The 18,251-nt window shown below is 45.0% G+C and overlaps 1 protein-coding gene across 6 annotated transcripts in view; it reads left to right on the forward strand.

Moving 5' to 3' along the window:
• The first annotated feature begins 480 nt into the window (after window positions 1–480).
• TPP2 (tripeptidyl peptidase 2) overlaps window positions 481–18,251 on the forward strand; it is a 59,333-nt gene continuing 41,562 nt past the window's right edge. For 3 of the 6 annotated variants that reach the window (XR_011569810.1, XM_070800454.1, XM_070800456.1), the window contains exons 1-5: window positions 481–745; window positions 7,973–8,101; window positions 13,758–13,853; window positions 15,416–15,520; window positions 16,505–16,561. Coding sequence is in view for 5 of the 6 variants with exons in the window: in XM_070800454.1 (XP_070656555.1) it covers window positions 581–745; window positions 7,973–8,101; window positions 13,758–13,853; window positions 15,416–15,520; window positions 16,505–16,561 (552 nt within the window). In the remaining variant the exon portion in view is untranslated. The remainder of the gene's footprint in view (window positions 746–7,972; window positions 8,102–13,757; window positions 13,854–15,415; window positions 15,521–16,504; window positions 16,562–18,251) is intronic. The other 3 variants (XM_019971681.2, XM_019971682.2, XM_070800455.1) reach the window with 2 other exon arrangements.

Below are 18,251 nucleotides of genomic sequence, written 5' to 3' on the forward strand. Positions count from 1 at the left end.
CGTGGGCTCCCTTTGCTCGGGGTCCACCCGGAGGGTTCCGCCGCAGCTGACCGCAGTTTCATTCATCCACCCCTGCACGTTCAGAAACCATCGACTGTCAGAAGGGGGCTTCCCGCTTCTCCAGAGGGCAAGCCCCCACTTCCTTCTCTGTCCCCCGCGGTGGGGCGGGGATACGCGGACCCTCTGCTTAAGAAGCCGGCCCGCCCCTTAAAAAAAACAAAAACAAAATCCCCGCCCTGCACTTCTCTCTGGTTTAAGGCCCCCCGGGGGCTCCAGCCCCCTAAGCCCTCCAGCCCTCTAAGCCCTCCGGCCACGCCTCAGGCTCCGCCCCCTTCTCTGCGGCCCCGGGTACCTCTCGGGCTCGGCTTCCGGAGAGCGGCGCCGTCGGCTCTGACGTAGCGGCGCGGGATTGGCCGGCCCTCCCTGGCGGCTCGGCTATTGGCCGGACGCTGGCCCCGCCCACCCCGACCGCACCTCCCCTCTTAGCCCAGGCCCGTGGCCGCCCGGGTTGTCCTCGCGCCGCCGCTTGTCCGCGCGCAGCCCGGCCGTTTGCCTCCCCGCCACCCTGCAGCCTACGTCCATGGCCACCGCCGCGACCGAGGAGCCCTTCCCCTTCCACGGCCTCCTCCCGAAGAAGGAGACCGGGGCCGCGGCCTTCCTGTGCCGCTACCCGGAGTATGACGGGCGAGGGGTGCTCATCGCCGTCCTGGACACGGGGGTCGACCCCGGGGCCCCGGGCATGCAGGTGCGGCTGCCGCCAAGGGCCCCAGCGCAGGGGTCGGGGGCGGCGAGGGGACGCGGGCCTCGGAGCCCTGCTGTGCGGCCGAGGGCGAGCCGGGTGCCGGGAGGAAATCTTGAGCTGGGAGGCGCGGGGCGCCGGGGCTGGGCCCCGATGCCGGCCCAGACAAAGCGGAGGGGCCCGGCGCGGTCGGACGGGGCGCCGATCGTCGACCCCCCCACCCCCGGGAAGTCCCTTCCAGTCTGGGCGCCGCCAGGCCCCGGGGCCCGCGGGCTCCCTCCTACCCAGCCCAGCGCCCTCCGCCGCCGCCGCGGCTGCCTCGTGGACCCGAGCGACCAGTGCCCGTTATTTACCATTTTATTATCCTCGGGAGGGTGGTGTGGTGCTGGTGGGGAGGCTACAGAGAAGGGGCAAATCAGAACTTTAAGTGGCTTTTTTTTTTCTCCTGTTTTTTCTCACTGTCGTTCGGGTGATTTGATTTGGGGTGGAATGGTTTGTTGTTTTTTTTTTAATCTCGAAACAACGAAAGCCGCCGGTTTCAAGAAGATAAGTCAACTTCCGGAATTGTTTCCTCCGGTAGTTTTCTGTGTGCTATTTTTAAACCCTCTTCTGCAGTGTACTTGTTTAGGGTCAGCTGAAACGCAGGGCTTATTAGGCTTTTACGTAAAGAAGAAGCCGATTGAGTTTTTTTTTTTTTTTTTTTTTTTTTGCGAACTCTTCCAGGGTGCATTCAATTATGCTTGCTTTTTTTTTTTTTTTTTTTTTAATTTTTCAACCTCAAAATGTAAGACCACGTACTTTGTGATTTTTTAAAAGACGATTTTGTTTGGCCTTCGGCACCTTTGGAATCGCTGAATCAAGGTACCCTTGTGAAAAAGGTAATTTTTTTAAAACGTCGTATCTCCGTTGAAAGCCTTCTGATTAAAGTTTTCAAAGTTTGGCTTTTGTAAATTTAGCCTTAGACTTGCAGGGAAACCCAGTAGTCAGCAGAACCTCACCGTTGCTCAAGGTCCCATCTCTGGGACGTCTAAAGTAGCTGGTTGCTGATCTCTTCCCCTGTGTCAGCCCTTCACCTGTATGTCTTAAAACCCTGAAGTTGAGGGATTCTCTTCCTCACCCATGCCTCCGCCCTCTCAAATCCTTGATTGTGTTTTCTTATAAGTGAGATAGCATTTGGCAAGTTAGGGTGTAATTCAAGGGAAAGAGGAAACAGGTCGGCTCTGTAGAGAATCCCCCCCGGGGGGGGGGGGGGTATCTTGCTTCCTCCCCTTAAAGCTCCTGGCCCTGTGGGCTGCTCTGGAGCCTCAAAAGAGAAGCAGGTGACGCCTTTCCTCCTGTGCTGGAGTGGTCCAGTTGTGTTAATAACTCAGGAGACTCACAGCAGTGACAGCCATCACCTCCTCGAGACTTTATTCCCGGGTAGTAATGGTTTCCATTCCGGGGTGGTGTGTGTGTTTCCTTTTTATAGGGATAAGTGGGAGGAGAACGGCTGGAGGACATGGTTCACTGGCTCTTGTGTCAGGATAATAAAGGGATCGGAAGAGTTTGGAGGAGTACTGTCTGGAGAAAAGACGCTTTTGTAGAATCTCCCAGACCTGCTCATCCCATCATTCCGTTCCTCCCTCTATAAAGTATAGGCAGTGACTCTCATCCCACCGCCCTGCTCTGAAAATTGAGACGATTAGTTACCTGTGACTGTTTAAAGAGCTCAAGAAAAGCCTTCAAGAAACTCATGCTTTTAAGCAAGGCTTAAATAACCTTGAGGGAGTTTATGCTGGATCTTAAATCACCAGCTCTCTGAGGGATAAATGTGCGTTCGATGTGTGTGTGCTCAGTTGCTTCAGTTTTGTCCAACTCTTTATGACCCCATGGACCATAGCCCGCCAGGCTCCTCCGTCCCTGGGATTCTCCAGCCAAGAATACTGGAGTGAGTTGCCATGCCCTCCTCCAGGAGATCTTCCTGACCCAGGGATTGAACCCTCATCTCTTACCTCTCCTGTTCTGGCAGGCAGGTTCTTTACCACTAGCACCACATGGGGAGCCCTTAGGTGTGTGCATGTAACAATAAATGTTTGCACGACAGTGTATTTGAAGGGAAATGAAAACTTAACTCTTACCTTCTAACAGCTTTGAGAGATTGGCCTAAACATGGCCATCCAAAAAGAATTCAATAAGGTGACTTGCAAACATGAGTGAATTTTTAAGGTTTTTTTTTTTTTACCCTCCTTACCTGTAACAAATGTGTTTTGTAGATCTGTGTATGCATCATTAAGGTAAGAAGGTAGATAGAAATAAAGTGGAAGGAGCCAGTGAAATAGGAAGAGGCTCTTGAACTGGACATTTGAAAAGCCAGTGAAGTCTGAGCAGAGGACTGGAGGTGCAAGGAGAACTCTGAGGAATATGGTGGAGAGTCCCGTTCTTTGGAGATAGCCTCGGGTTCAGTTCTTTTTTGTGACAGCGTGTAGGCTTGTTAAATGCAGAGGGTGGCAGGATGAGAGGAGTAATAATTAAATAAGTGGTTAAGTCTTTTCTGTAGCAGATATTCAGGCATCTACGGTTTTGCATTAAAAGATGCTGGAGTCGTGCAGACTGTAACTGTTAACAGAGATTGATCAGTGAGCCAACCAGAGTTCACGGAGGAGCGGCGGAGCTTGGACAGGACCTGGAATTCAGGGGCCTCCCGGCCACCACTGGTCATCCTCCACATTGCCAGAGTACCCTTCCTTAAAAACTAAGAAAAAACCCCGCCATCACACCCTTGCTTAATATCACAGTGACCCATTTGGGCCTCCCAGTTGTCTTTACATGAAAAGCCCCAGTCCTGAACTTTGCACTGGGCCATCGCCACCTGATTGCGGCTCCTTGCGTAACCTTGGTTCGCGTCTCAGCACTTCTGTCCCACGTCCCTGATCCTGGGCTTCCACCACCAACACTCCACCCCTTTCCCAGATCTTCCAGGTCTTTCCCCAGCGCATGCCACTACACGTGGGGTTTAATCTGCCCGCAGGCCTTCTACAGGCACCTGTAAAGGCCTATTGAATCCCGTAACCCCTGGCTGGGCCCTCACCTGTTACCTTTGGGGATATCTACTGATTTATTTCAGCCATCTCCCACCGCACGTATTGTGTATTTTTGTGTATATGCCAACCGCTGTGTCAGGACCTGGGACTTCAAAGAGGGATAGGGCCCAGTCCCTGCTCACAGTTCCTTTTCTCTCTTTGTTCTCATAGCGGTTTATTCATATCCTCCTGTAGCACTTAGCATTTCGTTTTAGTCTCTTGCTTTTCATACCTTTTTCCTGGTTAAGTTAAAATTCCTCAAAAGCACCTATCCAGATTCATTTTCTGTGAAATGTGCTTGTGTTGAATGGGGGGAAAAATGTATATGTGTGATAATATCTGTAATTTCCTCATGGGGGAAAAAATATAATTTGGGGACAGAGGTTACAAGTAGTCCTGTAAATGTCTTTTTAATTTTGTATTCACTAAAATGTAATAGAGGGGGCTTCCCTGGTGACTCAGTGGTGAAGAATCCACCTGCCAATGCAGCAGATCCGAGTTAGATCCCTGGGTCCTCCCCTGGAGGAGGAAATGGCAACTTACTTCAATATTCTTGCCTGGAGAAATCCATGGACAGAAGCCAGCGGGCTACCATGGGGTCATCAGACACCACTTAGCGACTCAACAGCAAGACAGAGCACAGGGAAGAAACTATCACAGATGTGTGCTTGGTTACTAATAGCAGTGCTGCCGGATTTAAGTTTGCCTCTCCTGATTTCCTCCGAGCTGGGTTGTGTGTTCTTATGTGCCTTCCTGGACACTGTCCTTCATCTTTATTATTCATTGTCCTACGTCACTGTTCTCTTGTCTCATTTGTCTTCCCAGCTGGATTGTAAGCTTTCCGAAAGCAAAGCCTGTCTTACTCATTTTATCACTGTGTTCTTAGAACAAGAGTCATTTCGTAGTGTTTGTTTGCAACATAACCATGCTTTGCTCACAGGAGTGTTTTCAGCGTTGTCCCTGAAATTTCAAGTGAGCGCTTGCTCCTTTACTGCAGTTTATGCAGAAAAATGGGCGAACTTCCCACTCTGATTCTGATCTTCTGTAAACCCTCGCCAACTTTGCCACAATAAGTGTTTCACTGGAGATAAAAAGTAGCTGAGGTTCTTGATGTTGGGGAAGAGCCTTTGGGCAAGTTCTGTTCTGTTCAGTCAGCATCGCCCAGGAAGCATCTCTCAGTCTCCCACTCCATTCCCAGGGCTTATCACCTTTGCTCTCGTCACAGTGGCTGTGTCTTCAGTCCCCCGTGACCATCCAGTCCTCACAGTAGAGGGACAGCGGTCTCAGGTTAGCAGTGTAGTTTCCTCTCCTCCTCCTCGAGCTCCTTGCAGAACTCTCAGCCGGTTTGCCTTTCTAAAACCTTCCTACCCTTAAATTCCCTCTTGCATCTTCTCTCTAGTGGAGTAGGTCCCTTCACCTAATGATGAAGGGAGAAGTACACAGATAGAAAACGGTACATATGAGAATTTTTCATGGGTAAGAGAGAGGTCCTATTGAGTAAAGCTGATCGCAGTAGCAGATGCAGAATAAAGCACGAAATCCCATCAGGCTCTCTTTCTTTGGTCTCACACTGATGAATGAGGTCTCTAATGAGAAGGATCCGTGTCGGACTTGTTAGCGATCTCTTACGATTCTTGATCTCAAGGCACTGATATTGTTTGCTTTTTTGAATGAGAAAATGAAGGCAAATGGTTTGTATTCTTAGTGCTATTATGCAGCTTTCAAATCACACACTTACTTGGAAAACGTTTTAAAATGGATTATTTGTGTATGGTCTTAACACATGATCTAGCTAGTTTTATAGGAGAGTTTATAGGAGAGTTTGCACTTCCTCCTAGTGGTTTCTGTTTTTATCTTGTTAGATTCTTCATTCCTATATTTTCATTTCATGTTTGAAGATACTTAGCCAGTCCCTTCAAAATCACTGTCTGATTTAAGTCTTATCATAATCTTGTCGGGGTTGGATGTGATTTCTGCCGTGACTTTTAATTATGATTTGGAGCCTTCTGAGTGTATTAGAATACTTATTCCTAATATAGATAGCCCCCGAGAAATAATCACCTAGTTTAAGAATTTTGTCACCTAAAAATAACAGCACTGCAGCCCCCGACAGAACTCTCAGCCCCTGGTTGGTCGATGATTGAAGTGAGATCTGAGATCCACCAGCCACCCCCTAATTTTCCCTTGTAAAGAAAAAAGCATGTGTGTTTCCTCCGTATAGCGAGCTCCCCGCTCCTCCTCTCCGGTGCACCGTAACTGCAGATTCTGAGGACCCTGCAGTGGTGGGTGTGTGTGTGGCGGCGGTGTGGCGGGAAAGACTCCAGGAATGGACCCTGCACTTCAGCTCAGCTCAAAGAGGGTGAATTCTCGGGTGCAGGGGGAATCTGCGGACTGGGCTCTTGGCACCCTGTAGGCATTTTTTTTTTTTACATTCCTGTTTCTCTCTTTTTTAATTAATTTGTTTTTAATTGGAGGTTAATTGCTTTCCAGTGTTGTGTTGGTGTCTGCCACGCATGAGCATGAGTCAGCCACGGGCACACGTGGGTCCCCTCCCTCTCTCACGTCCCTCCCACCTCCTACCCCTCGTGGGCACACAGCGCCGGCTTTGAGCTCCCTGCCTCGAGCTCCCTGCCTCATCCAGCAGATTCCCACTGGCTGTCTGTTCTTCTTTCTCTTGTGAGGGCAGGGGTCTTCTGTTTTCTATCTTTTTAAGGCCTCCGGACCTGATTCCCACTGCTCACTCAACACGTGTCTCTTGAATGTGACAAATCCCCTTGGCGAAGCTAGCCCAGAAAGAGCCCCAGCAGGGTCCCCCCCATAAGGGCAGTGGGGTGTTCAGTGTTACCGTGGGCTGCAGCAGTCGGAGGCCACCCTGCAGCTGAGGAAAATCCATCTTAACGCCGAGTAAGGAGTGTCAGGCTGTCCAACAAGCCAGGAGCCTCATGTACCTGACAGACGCTGCCAGGTTTGGAGTAATTTGGGGAATAAGACAGACACGGCCCTCCCCCCGGTGCAGCCTCGCTTCCACTAGTGCGAATCGGGGAAGAGTCCCAGCCGTGATTACGAAGTGAGTGGAGTTCTGCAAAGGCCCCACGGTACCGTGAAGAGGAATGATTGGGTTTAGGGTGACGAGCGCTTAGACCAGGCCAGCAGGGAGGTCTCTGTGAAGGGGCAGTGTTCTCTAGAAAACGGGGTCCCTGAGACGAGACCAGGACCCTGTGAACAACTGAAGGGACAGACAGTTCTTAGCAGAAGGCCCTGGTGCAGGAAGGTGGCGGCCATGGCCGACAAGTGGAAAGCAGGCCAAGTGGTCTGGGTCGGGAGGGTGCGCCTGTTGATCCTGGAGGGCCTCCCGGGGGTGGCATCCCGTTCGGAAGGCAGGAGGTGACGGTGGTGGAGAAGCTCAGGATGCCCGTGTGATCATCCAGAGAAGGTGGGTCTGAACCGCACTTCAGAGGTAGAATGAAGGACCTCGGGAAGCTGGCTGTGGGCACTAAACTAGAGAGGCTGAGAAGGCCTTCCTGCGTTTCTGGCTTGGGCACCCGAGTGGGTGTTGGCTTCCTGGGCTGGCAAGGCCTGGGGAGGGGGCAAGTGTGAGTGGTGAGTCTGAACCTGACTTAAGAAGTTTGAGTGCTAGTGTGGGCTCCAGTAATGAAATGTTAGTAAGCGTTTTTCCCTTCAAGCTTTGTACTCATCCAGCCCCAAACTCACCTTCTTCAGATCTCTCTTCAAAAATGTTAGCGTTCTCAACGAGACCTTTCTTGAGCAGCCTCGTTAGCTCTGAATGCCCCATACCACCTGTCTCCTTTCCCTGCTTGATTTTCTTGGTTGTAGTGATTACCGACTGACATGTTGTATATTTCTTGGTTTATTGAGTCCATATAACACAAAGTCTTTGAGGTCAAGAATTTTCTGTACTGTACACCTAGTGGAGTATGGCCTATGGTAAGTGCACAGGAAGTATTTACCTAAATATATGACTATGTTTTCTTGAGAGTATTTGTCAAGCTTTTGGCTTAAAACCATTCAGTTCCCTTTTTTAAATGAATGCAGGTTTTATAGGATATTTTATGTATTGGGACGTGTACACACACACACATTTGGGGGTTGGCATTGCTTTCAGAATAAAAACTGGATTCCATAATTCATATTTTAATGGTCTCTTAATCTTCAGGTTACAACTGATGGGAAACCGAAAATCATCGATATCATCGACACAACGGGAAGTGGCGACGTGAACACGGCCACGGTGGTGGAGCCAAAGGACGGTGAAATTGTTGGTCTTTCAGGAAGGGTACTCAAGGTTGGAGCCTTTATCTTTTCACTGATTTTTTCTCTTTATTTTTTTGTGCTGTCACCTCAAGGCATCTTATGTTTTTACCTTACGTTCCGTGGGGTAATGTTGGTTACCTGTTGCTGTGTCACAGATCACCCCGAGACGTCATGCTTTCAAGCCTCAAACGTTTACGGCTTCTGTGCGTCAGGAAAGCAACACAGTAAAGTCTTCACGTTTCTCTGACTTAGCTGTGCTCTGGTTAAATAACTTATATTCTAATTCTGCTTCTTCCAAATAGCACATAAACTGCCGATGGTTGATGTCTAATTCTTCCGCCAGTATAAGATCAGCTGCTGGTCAGGTGCTTTGAGGATGCTCGTCCTCTCATTCTCTAAGGATTCTATTATTGCTAAGCCGTCTTGAGTAACTGGTGGTCGGTTACTTAACGGCCAGTAGTAGTTAGGGGAACAGATAAGAGCAAAAAAGTGAATAGAAGCAAGACGCCTTTCATGATTAATTGTACAGGCAAAAAGAAAAGTGACAAGGCACATACGCACAGTTGAATGAGTAGTTTAAGTGAACACCGCTTTGCCTGCTATAGATAAGGCAGAGCCTTGCCTCAGGACTTCACTGTGTTCTCCAGATCACAACGGATTTCGGCTTTTGTGAAATCAGTTCTTTGCTTTCCTTTACGGCTTTACCACCTCTGTGCGGATTCATGGGATCTATTGTTAGTTTTGCCTGTTTGTGGGCTTTATATGAATGGCCTCACTTCCGTGTCATTTCGTGTCCTCTGTTCCTGGGTGTTTATGAGATTCATGAGATTGAGCCCTGATTCGCATGGGGCAGTGATGTGTTCGGTTTCATTGCTGTCTCTGGGACATGGTTGTACCACGGAGTGTCCCGTTGTGCTGGGAACAGTTGTTTCCGCTTTGGGACTGTCACAGTTCTTGAGAAAACGTTCTTGCAGACATACTCTGCGCACCCATGCGCAGGGAGCTCTAGGATGCATGCCTGGGAGTGGGATTGCTGAGTCATAGAGACACCTTTCCTGGGTGGTACACCTTCACCAGTTTTCCAGCTGGGTGTACTGAAATACGTCTCCACTAGCAATGTGGAGGCCTCTTAGTAGCTGCGCTGCTACCAGTTGATGTTTTCAGGCTTTTTAATTTTTGCGAATAGCTTAGAATTTAGCTGTATCACTTTGTAGTTTTAATTTGTGTTTCTCCGACGACTATTAAGATTGAGCCCCTTCTCATGTGTCACTTAGGCGTCTGGATCTTCTCTTTTGCGAAGTGCCCCTCCGCGTGCCTTTGCTGGTGGTTTTGAATCCTGAGTCATCCGTCACTTTCTTCCTCGTGTGTGGGGTGACCTGTCCTTGGGTCACATATGTTTCGAGTGTCTTTTCCCACTCTGTGCTCGTTTTCACCTTCCAGGCGATGTCTCTTCATGCGTAGGACATCAAATCTTTTGTAGTTGGAAATCAGCCCTTTGCCTTTCTGGTTAGGGCTTTTTGTGTCTTACGAAATCCTTCCTCCAGCTGACAATGAGTGAGAAGTACCAGCCCTTAACTTCACAGACCACAGGGAAACGAACACCCCCAAACCTGCCACCAGACCAGCCACAGATGAGAGTAGGGCCCTGGCCAGCACTTCAGTTGAACCCAAGTGGAGGATCCAGACCAGCTTCTGATTGACAGAATGTGTAAGACAGGAAATGTGTGTTCTTTTAAATCACAACATTTGTGGTAATTCGTAACACAGCAGTAACTAATAGACTCGGCAGAAGATGTACAAGCTGTAAAAAACACTCAGATGGATATTTTAGAACTGAAATATTTTTATGATAGGTGAAACTTTTTAAGACAACATCTTAAGACAACATCACTGGAAGGATGCAGTAGCAGAAAGCAGATGACAGAAGAGTCTGAGCGAACTTTAAAATCAACCAATAGAAAATAACCATTCCGAATAACAAAGAGAAACACTGGGAAGTAACGAACTTAGCTTGAGGAACTTGTGGGTCAGTAATGAATGGTCAGATATTTGCATCATTAGACCCTAAGAAAGATGGGAAAGGGGTGTGCTGCGGGAAAAAAAAATTGGGGGAGAGGTTCTCCCAAGTTTGGCAAAGATACCAACCTACTAATTCCAGAAGCTGAGTGAACCCCAAATAGGATAAACTGAAAGGGATTCATGCCCGGAAACATCCAATCAGATTGCCAAAAATAGCCGGGAAAAAGTGACCCACTATATAGATGGGAAGGATTGATTGACTTCGGCCTTCTCATCAGAATCCTAGGGTGTGGCGTGACATTTTTCCAGTGCAGAAAGAAAGGATCTGTCGATCCCAGATTCTATATGCACTGAAAATATGTTCAGGGGAAGAGGGTGAAATAAAGACATTCCCAGATAAAGTAAAAGTAAGAGTATTTATAGCCAGCAGATACACTTTTTAAAAATAGTTTAAAAAAAAAAAGACTTTTCAAAGGAAAACATGGGGCAGCAGAAATGAAGGACAAGCAAAAGAAACTGTAAAGGTCTTGAGTAAATATGATCACCTGCTTTCATTTTTTTTAAATTGTATTTGATAGCAAAGAAAAAAACCCTTCCTGACCTGAAATCAGGATATTCTCCCATTTTTATTTTCTAAAGGCATCCATCATTTTTCTTTTCTTGTTTGTTCTAGAATTCACCTGGAATTGATTTAACACTTTGTTTAAAATAGGAGTCCCTATATTCTTTTTTTCCATTTGAACACCCACTCGTCCCACCGCATGTGTTAAAAGTCCATGGTTTGCCCACCAATTTTCAGTGCCGGCTTTTACTTTGCAGCCTTCAAAACGTGACTTTTGGCTTCTAAAGCCTCATTTCCCATTCTTTGTCGTTAGGATTTTTGGTTTTTTCCTTTTCCTTATTCTACTTTTAGCAGCATTTGGAAGGAAGCACAGTGCCTTTTAAAGTTTTGCCTCATTTAACTTGAAGTCATTTTTCAAATCATCACTTTTTAGCCTAGTTTAGGCTAGTTCAGAGACCGTGAATGCCTCAGCCACACTTCACATCGAATTTAGGTGCAGTGACAGCTGAAGGGAGAGGGTCCCTGTGTCCACCCCGACCGTGAGGCTGACAAGTCTTAAGTACCATTTTGAGGCAAAAAACTCAACATAATTTTCTTGCATGGAATGTCAACAACTCACGGTGACAATTGTCTCATTGAGAAAACCTTTAGTTCATTAAACAGCCTTTCTTTAAAAGAGTCAGTAAAATGAGGTGTAATTAGTAATTAAAGAAATTCTGTTTCTTGTTTGAGAATCACTCTTATCACATTGTTAGTTACTATGTAATTAAAACTTTTAAAGAGAGCAGCTTAACATGGTAAAAAATAAATGAAATGCTTTGATTTTTAAGAGAGACCCAAAATAACTTCATTTGTATGGAATACTCAAATATGTAAAATAACATATTCTCCGATGGCCTCAGAGTAAAGGTAGCTGAGTACAGAAGAACTGATGCTTTTGGACTGTGGTGTTGGAGAAGATTCTTGAGAGTCCCTTGGTTTGCAAGGAAATCAAACCAGTCAATCCTAAAGGAAATCAACCCTGAATATTCACTGGAAGGATTGATGCTGAAACTGAAGCTCCAATACTTTGGCCACCTAATATGAAGAGCCCACTCATTTGAAAAGACCCTGATGCTGGGAAAGATTGAGGGCAGGAGGAAAGGGGATGACAGAAGACGAGGTGGTTGGATGGCATCGCTGACTCAATGGACATGAGTCTGAGCAAGCACCAGGAGATGGTGATGGACAGGGAGGCCTGGCGTGCTGCAGTCGATGGGGTCACAAAGAGTAGGACTCAACTGAGCAACTGAACAACAAGCAACAGAGCTAGCTTTAACATGGTGAAGGTTAACTAGTAGAACTGTGATTATGCATAATTTTTATTTTCTTATTTTTTTGTTGTAGTTACATTTTTGTAACTAACTAGTCCACATGTACTGTGAAGAAAATGCGTGGTAGCAGTTTGAGAAATACCTGGTTCGTGGTCCCTGCAGAATTTAGTCTTGCTTTACTTCAACACAAATTATGTCTACTCATTATTTTTATTGTATTACATACATAGTTTAAGTAATTGTGATTGTCTCAACACCTGATTATTTTGCAGTTACTTTGATCGGTTATTTCATTTAATCCGTTGGCATTTCACAGCTTTTCGTAATCTCTGCACAAAGGAGATGTCAGTAGCATATGGGAACAAAGCCACCTGGGTGGTGGGACACCTGTGATTAAACAGGCTTGTGGCTGCTCGCTCTTTTATTGTTGCAACACGTTATTATTGTGTGTCATGGGTGTTGCGAGAATAAGAATCTCTATTATCTAAAGAAGGCTGGTCAGTTTTGAATGAAAAGCGCTAATTTGTATGCCAGCATATTTAAAATTTCACAAACTCTAGATGTCGTTGGTTCAGAAATGATGACTGATGTGCAGACTTTTTAAAAAAATTTTTTTTAAATTGAAGGATAATTGCTTTACAGTATGTGCAGGCTTTTGAAGGTCAGTAGATCTTGGAAGTTCTGTGCACAATTGTCTTCCTCTCTTGAGTTGTGAGAAAATTTCCTCCACAGGCTTCCTGCCTGGGGAATAGTCTGATGAAAGAGGGACTTGAGGATCCGAGTCGAGTAGAGATCCTGCACAAGTGAGGACTGTGAGTCAGTCCACAGCTTCTGGTGGTCGTTAGTTCAGCTTCGTAACCTGTACACTTTAAAAGCTGTTTTTAGTGATCATGGGTCCTGAGATGATAGAATGTGAAGGGTCCCCATGGTCTTATTTGACAGTTAAAGTTGGTTGATGTTCACACAAATTCTTATTCATGGGACTTGTGAAGTAAAGATGATTTTCTTCCTTTTGCACATGAGGAAGTGGAAGCCCGTGGCTCCCGCCTGGTGAGGAGCAGAGTCTGGGCCGTAGCCAGGTTTGTCTGGCTTTAAATTCTGTATCCTTTACACCAGGTTTTTGTCTCTTGATAGAACTAGATTCCAGCTTTCTTTTCAACCCTCCTGTTTGGGCCAGAAGTTTAATTTCTCTTTGCCTGTTTGCTTTCTCCATTTGTAAACTGGGCATGCTCTTTGTATTTTATGTAAATTAAAAGCTTGAAGTGTTATTTTTAAATACTTTGAGAGAGCAGGAAAGACTATTATAAGATGTTGTATGTAATTATCATGATTTTATAGAGCTTTTTTCTTAAGAACACAAAGAGCTCTTTTTATAGGCTCTGGGCCCATCCCTATAGTATCTTGGAAGAGAGTGAAGTTCTTTTTCTTAGCGGGACATCCGAGGGCGGAGAGGTTCTGTAAGTTGCTTCCCTCCCCTGGTTGATGGGCAGTTGGGTGATGGGGGAGTGAGCTGTCCTGAGCGCTTGGGAACTGAATGTCTTAGCGGTTTAATGTGATGTTGATAGCCCTGCGTAAACTGTAAAGCATTGTGTAAATGAAAGTACTCTAGTTAAGCTATCTCACTGTTGAGACAAAAGGAGCCAGAGATATGTTAAATGGCAACTTAGAGTATTAAAGATATGCTCTAAGGCGGCCTGCTCGAAGTTGAGCCCCAAGGACAGATTTTCCCCCAGGACTGTACCATTGGAATTGGGAAGCATTGAGTGAGTGAGAAATGTTCTTTTTTCCCATAGATTCCTGTGACCTGGACAAATCCCTCAGGCAGATATCACATTGGCATAAAAAATGGCTACGATTTCTATCCAAAGGCTCTCAAGGAAAGAATTCAGGTAACGGACAATCTAGTATCGATGACTTCTTCAGATTCTATTCAGACTGAAGAAAGAGACTTCCTTAGCTCTCACTAACCTGATGATTATTAAGGGGATCTGGAGACTTTCAAATGATATCTGCTTCAAGAAAGATGGTATCCGGTGAAATGTTACCCATTTGTGTTTCCTAATCTGAGATACATGGATAAGTTTAGGGAATCTGAAAACCTTGAAATTTTATTCACATTTTGTGTATTTGTGTTTTTCTGGGAAGAGGGATATGCTTTCATTGGACAATCAATTTAAAGCCTAGACTGCCTTATTTATTCCTGTTCCTGTCATTTCTCTGGTAATTTTTCCCATTTTCCTAGTCTTTACCTTGCTTTCTTGATCCCAGTTAGTGATGATTCAGAACTAGGGAAGGAAGTAACTCAGACCTAATGCAGCTGAAGGACGGGAAACATAGTCTGTCTTTGGAGAGCTAAGAATTGTAAAACCAGTGAGATGGAGCCTGCTTTATGACAGCACAGTCGACCTTTCGGTAGTTACGGGAGCGTTTGAAATGTTCATTATCCATCCATTATAGGAGCCACGAGCCACAAATAGCTATTGAGAACTTGAAATGTGGTTAGTATGACTAAGGAAGTGAAGTTTTAATTTTATGTAAGATTTTAAAGTAGTAAAACAAGATGTGATCCTTGCAAGTTGGGCCTTCAGGGTGAGACCCATGGGCCATGTAGTCTAGGGTTGTGATTTGCTTCTCCATGGGTCAGTGAGCCAGTAAGAAGTTACTCAGTATTTTACATATAAATATTTACTTGGCAGATTCCAGTCATTCTGGAAAAAAAAAAAAAATCAGAAAACAAATGTCATGTAACTCAACTTCTATTAGATACTATTTTGTTTTAATATTTCAGGCTGAAATGCACAGTATTTTTATGCATTACATTAAATTTAATCAGCCACGTTCAGGTATGGATTAGGTTCAAGCAGATCCCCTTTTTTAGTCCAGTGGAGTTGATTCTTTTACTGGAGAGGCTTTCTTTAACTAGCTGACTTCCACTGGGAGGCACTGTGGTTCAAGACACTCGGGATGGCAGGAAGACCAGTTTCAGCAGCAAAGAACCATCAAGTCAACGAGGGTGGGAAAAAAGAACAGGCCAGGGAGGTGGGAGACAGGAAGTCCACCAGAGTGTAGCTGTGGGCTTACCCTGTCTTCTGCTTGCTCTTGGCTGAAGGCATTTCTTTTTCCTCAGATGATGGTATTTCAGGCTGTTACTTGACATGATATTATCTATTCTTGGAGAAGGATTTAAATGGGGGCCTATGATGTATAAAAATAACATCTGGTTGTGCCTTGGTAAACTTGGGCTTTTAGAGTCTAGGCATGGTGAATTAAGTAATCAAGCTTTTTATAACTGATCCGTTCATTGCTTTATCAACTTGATTATAAATGATTTTTTTTAACCTCTGTATGAGCATTGTATAGCATCACAGCTAATAGCAACTCTTAAGTTCCTATCTCAGTTTACCTGCATATTAGTCCACCTCATTGGAAGGCCATTTCTCTGTCTTTGCAGAAAGAACGGAAGGAAAAAATCTGGGACCCTGTCCACAGAGCAGCCCTCGCGGAGGCCTGTCGGAAGCAGGAAGAGTTTGACGTTGCCAACAACTGTCCTTCTCAAGTTGGTGCTAGTCGCTTTTATTTAAACATTAGCGTGTTCTTGGAGAATTAACAGTTCTTAGAGAATGCACAGACTTTTCCCCCAAGTTTGTTTTCTCCCCCATGTTTTAACTTGTCTAATTTTACTTATTTTCCTTTCCTCATTTGTCCTGAAATCAATTTATATATCGGTTGAATGTTTAGAAGTTTTTAATGAACATAGAGTGCCTGCACGGAAAAGTGCGCACACCTAGATGTGGTGTCATGAACCGTCACAGAGGGAGCACCCCGAGCGCCAGCACGCCGGCGCTGCTCGTGCCTCTGGCTGCTCACCGCCGCCTCACCCGGGAGCAGCCACTGTCCTTGATGGCTGACACCGTCAAGTGACCTCACCCGTATTGGATTTTGTAAAATGGAATCATACGGTGTCTGTCCTTTTACGCATCACCGCTTTCATCCGATGTTTTCCGTACGATCCTCCAGTGCGGGGTGTTGGAGTAGTTCACTCTCGTTACTCTGTGAGGGCTGGACCACAATGTATGTGTCCGTTCTGCAGATTGATCCTTGCTTTGTTTCCAGTTGTGGGCCAGGGTGAAAAAATCCTGTTTTGGAAGTTCTTGGGCCGGTCTTCTGGTGGGTTATAAAGTGACCGTACCAGTTGCATAGGAAGTGTACGAGAGTTCCCATTCTTCTACATTCTTGTGTTGCATGTTTTGTAAATCAGTCTATGAGATGAAAATAGCATCTCAGTTTAGTATGAAAGCTGTAAGTGCTATTGCAGAAACTGGAGCACCAGAGGTATGTAACGGTTAGCAGGTGAAAGTCTCTGGAAGGTCACCACCCAGGGATGCTAGCAGCAACTTGATGTTCGTCCTTCTGAATTTTTCTGTTAATGCATGCCACTTTTTAAATGAATTTTTTAATCAAAGTATAGTTGATATACAGTGTTTTAGGTGTACAGCAAAGTGATTCAGTTATACATACATATATATATATTCTTTTTCAGATTCTTTTCCATTATAGATTATTACAAGATATTGAATATAATTCCCTGTGCTATACAGTAGGTCTTTGTTTATCTATTTAATATGTAGTAGTGTGTATCTGTTTCGCTCACATTCCTAACTTACCCCTTCCCCTCCCTCCCCCCCTGGTAACCATAATGTGTTTTGTGTCTGTGGGTCTTTTCTGTCAGTCAGGAAGTTCATTTCTGTCATTCCTTTTTAGATTCCACATATAAGTGATGTCATGGTATTTGTCTTTCTGCTTCTGATTTAGTTCATGTAGTATGATTATATCCATCCGTGTTGCTGCAGATGACATTGTTTTGTTCTTTTTATGGCTGAGCAGTCCTCCATTGTGTGTGTGTGTATTTATATACGTGCCACGTTTTGTTTATCCAGCCACCTGTCGATGGACATGTAGGTTGCTTCCTGTTTGGCTGTTGTAAACAGTGCTGCTGTGTATACTGGGGTGCATGTTATCTTTCGAATTGGAGCTTTTCTCTTTTCCAAGTATATGCCCTGGAGTGGGATTGCTGGAGCATGTGGTAACTCTATTTTTAGTTTTCTGAGGAATCCCCAGACTGTTTCTGAAGCGTAGTGGCTGTACCATTTACCTTTCCCACCAACAGTGGTAGGTGGGTTCCCTTTCTCCATACCCTCTCCAGCATTTATTATTTGTAGACTTTTTGAGGATGGCCATTCTGACCAACATGAAGTGATGGCTTCATGGTAGTTTTGATTTGCATTTCTCTAATAATAAGTGACATTGAACATCTTTTCCTGTGCCTGTTGGCCACATGTGTGTCTTTTTGGAGGAAACGTCTACTTAGCCTTCTAGGGCGTGCATTTCTTAATCAGAAATGGGATTGTATTGGCGGTTCTGAACCCTGGCTCCCTGCTAGGATCACATGAGGAGCTTTAAAAATTCCATGTTTGTGTCCTAGAGAGGAAATAAATCAGAACCTTACAGAGGAGGCAGATATTTTAAAAACTTGTCAAGAGTTTTCATTAACATGCAGGTCGGGTCAATGCCCACCAGCCTATATAGATCTGCACACGCACACTTTAATTTACTTTATCTGTGTTCATTTTTAACAGCTGTATAATTTTTGGTTAGATCACTTTTGGTTCTTCAACCTCCTGTTGGAGACGTGAAATGTAGTATTTCAGGTACTACATATAGAGCACTAACTATAGAAGAGGGATCTGAATTTAATTAGCCATTTTATTTTGTATGCCAAAAATGTTTATATAATTGTCTTTTTCCTTGAGGAGGAGTAAACATTGAATATATTGAATAAGGAAAAAATGAAGCATAACTTAAGATTTTGGGAACATGTGAAATCTAAGTTTTTATTCACCTGGACTAGTCAGGCGAATGTAGGACCATCTCATACAGTACTTTTTTAAAAGTGCTTAGATTGAAGCATACAAATTTTCCATTTTTATAGCTCAGAATGGTTGAATAGCAGTTTATATGTACTTGGTCAAAAATACAGTATGTATTTAACTCAGCAAATTCAACAGAGGCGAGACTATTCATAATTCCTATTATTTATTTGGGTTCTTAAGAAACAGATTTGAAGTGGAAATGTTCCTGGCTGTAAAAATCTAAAGGTAGATGAACTGACGTGTAGCAGTTTTGGTGTTGCTTTTGGAACTGAATCATGCAGGTGCAGGCATGTGACTAATGCCCTTGGCCAAGTGAGGTCCCCGCCATGTAGCACCGTGTCTTCCCCAAAGCAGCTG

Source organism: Bos indicus, chromosome 12 (assembly GCF_029378745.1).
Source record: "Bos indicus isolate NIAB-ARS_2022 breed Sahiwal x Tharparkar chromosome 12, NIAB-ARS_B.indTharparkar_mat_pri_1.0, whole genome shotgun sequence".
Lineage (NCBI taxonomy): Eukaryota > Metazoa > Chordata > Mammalia > Artiodactyla > Bovidae > Bos > Bos indicus.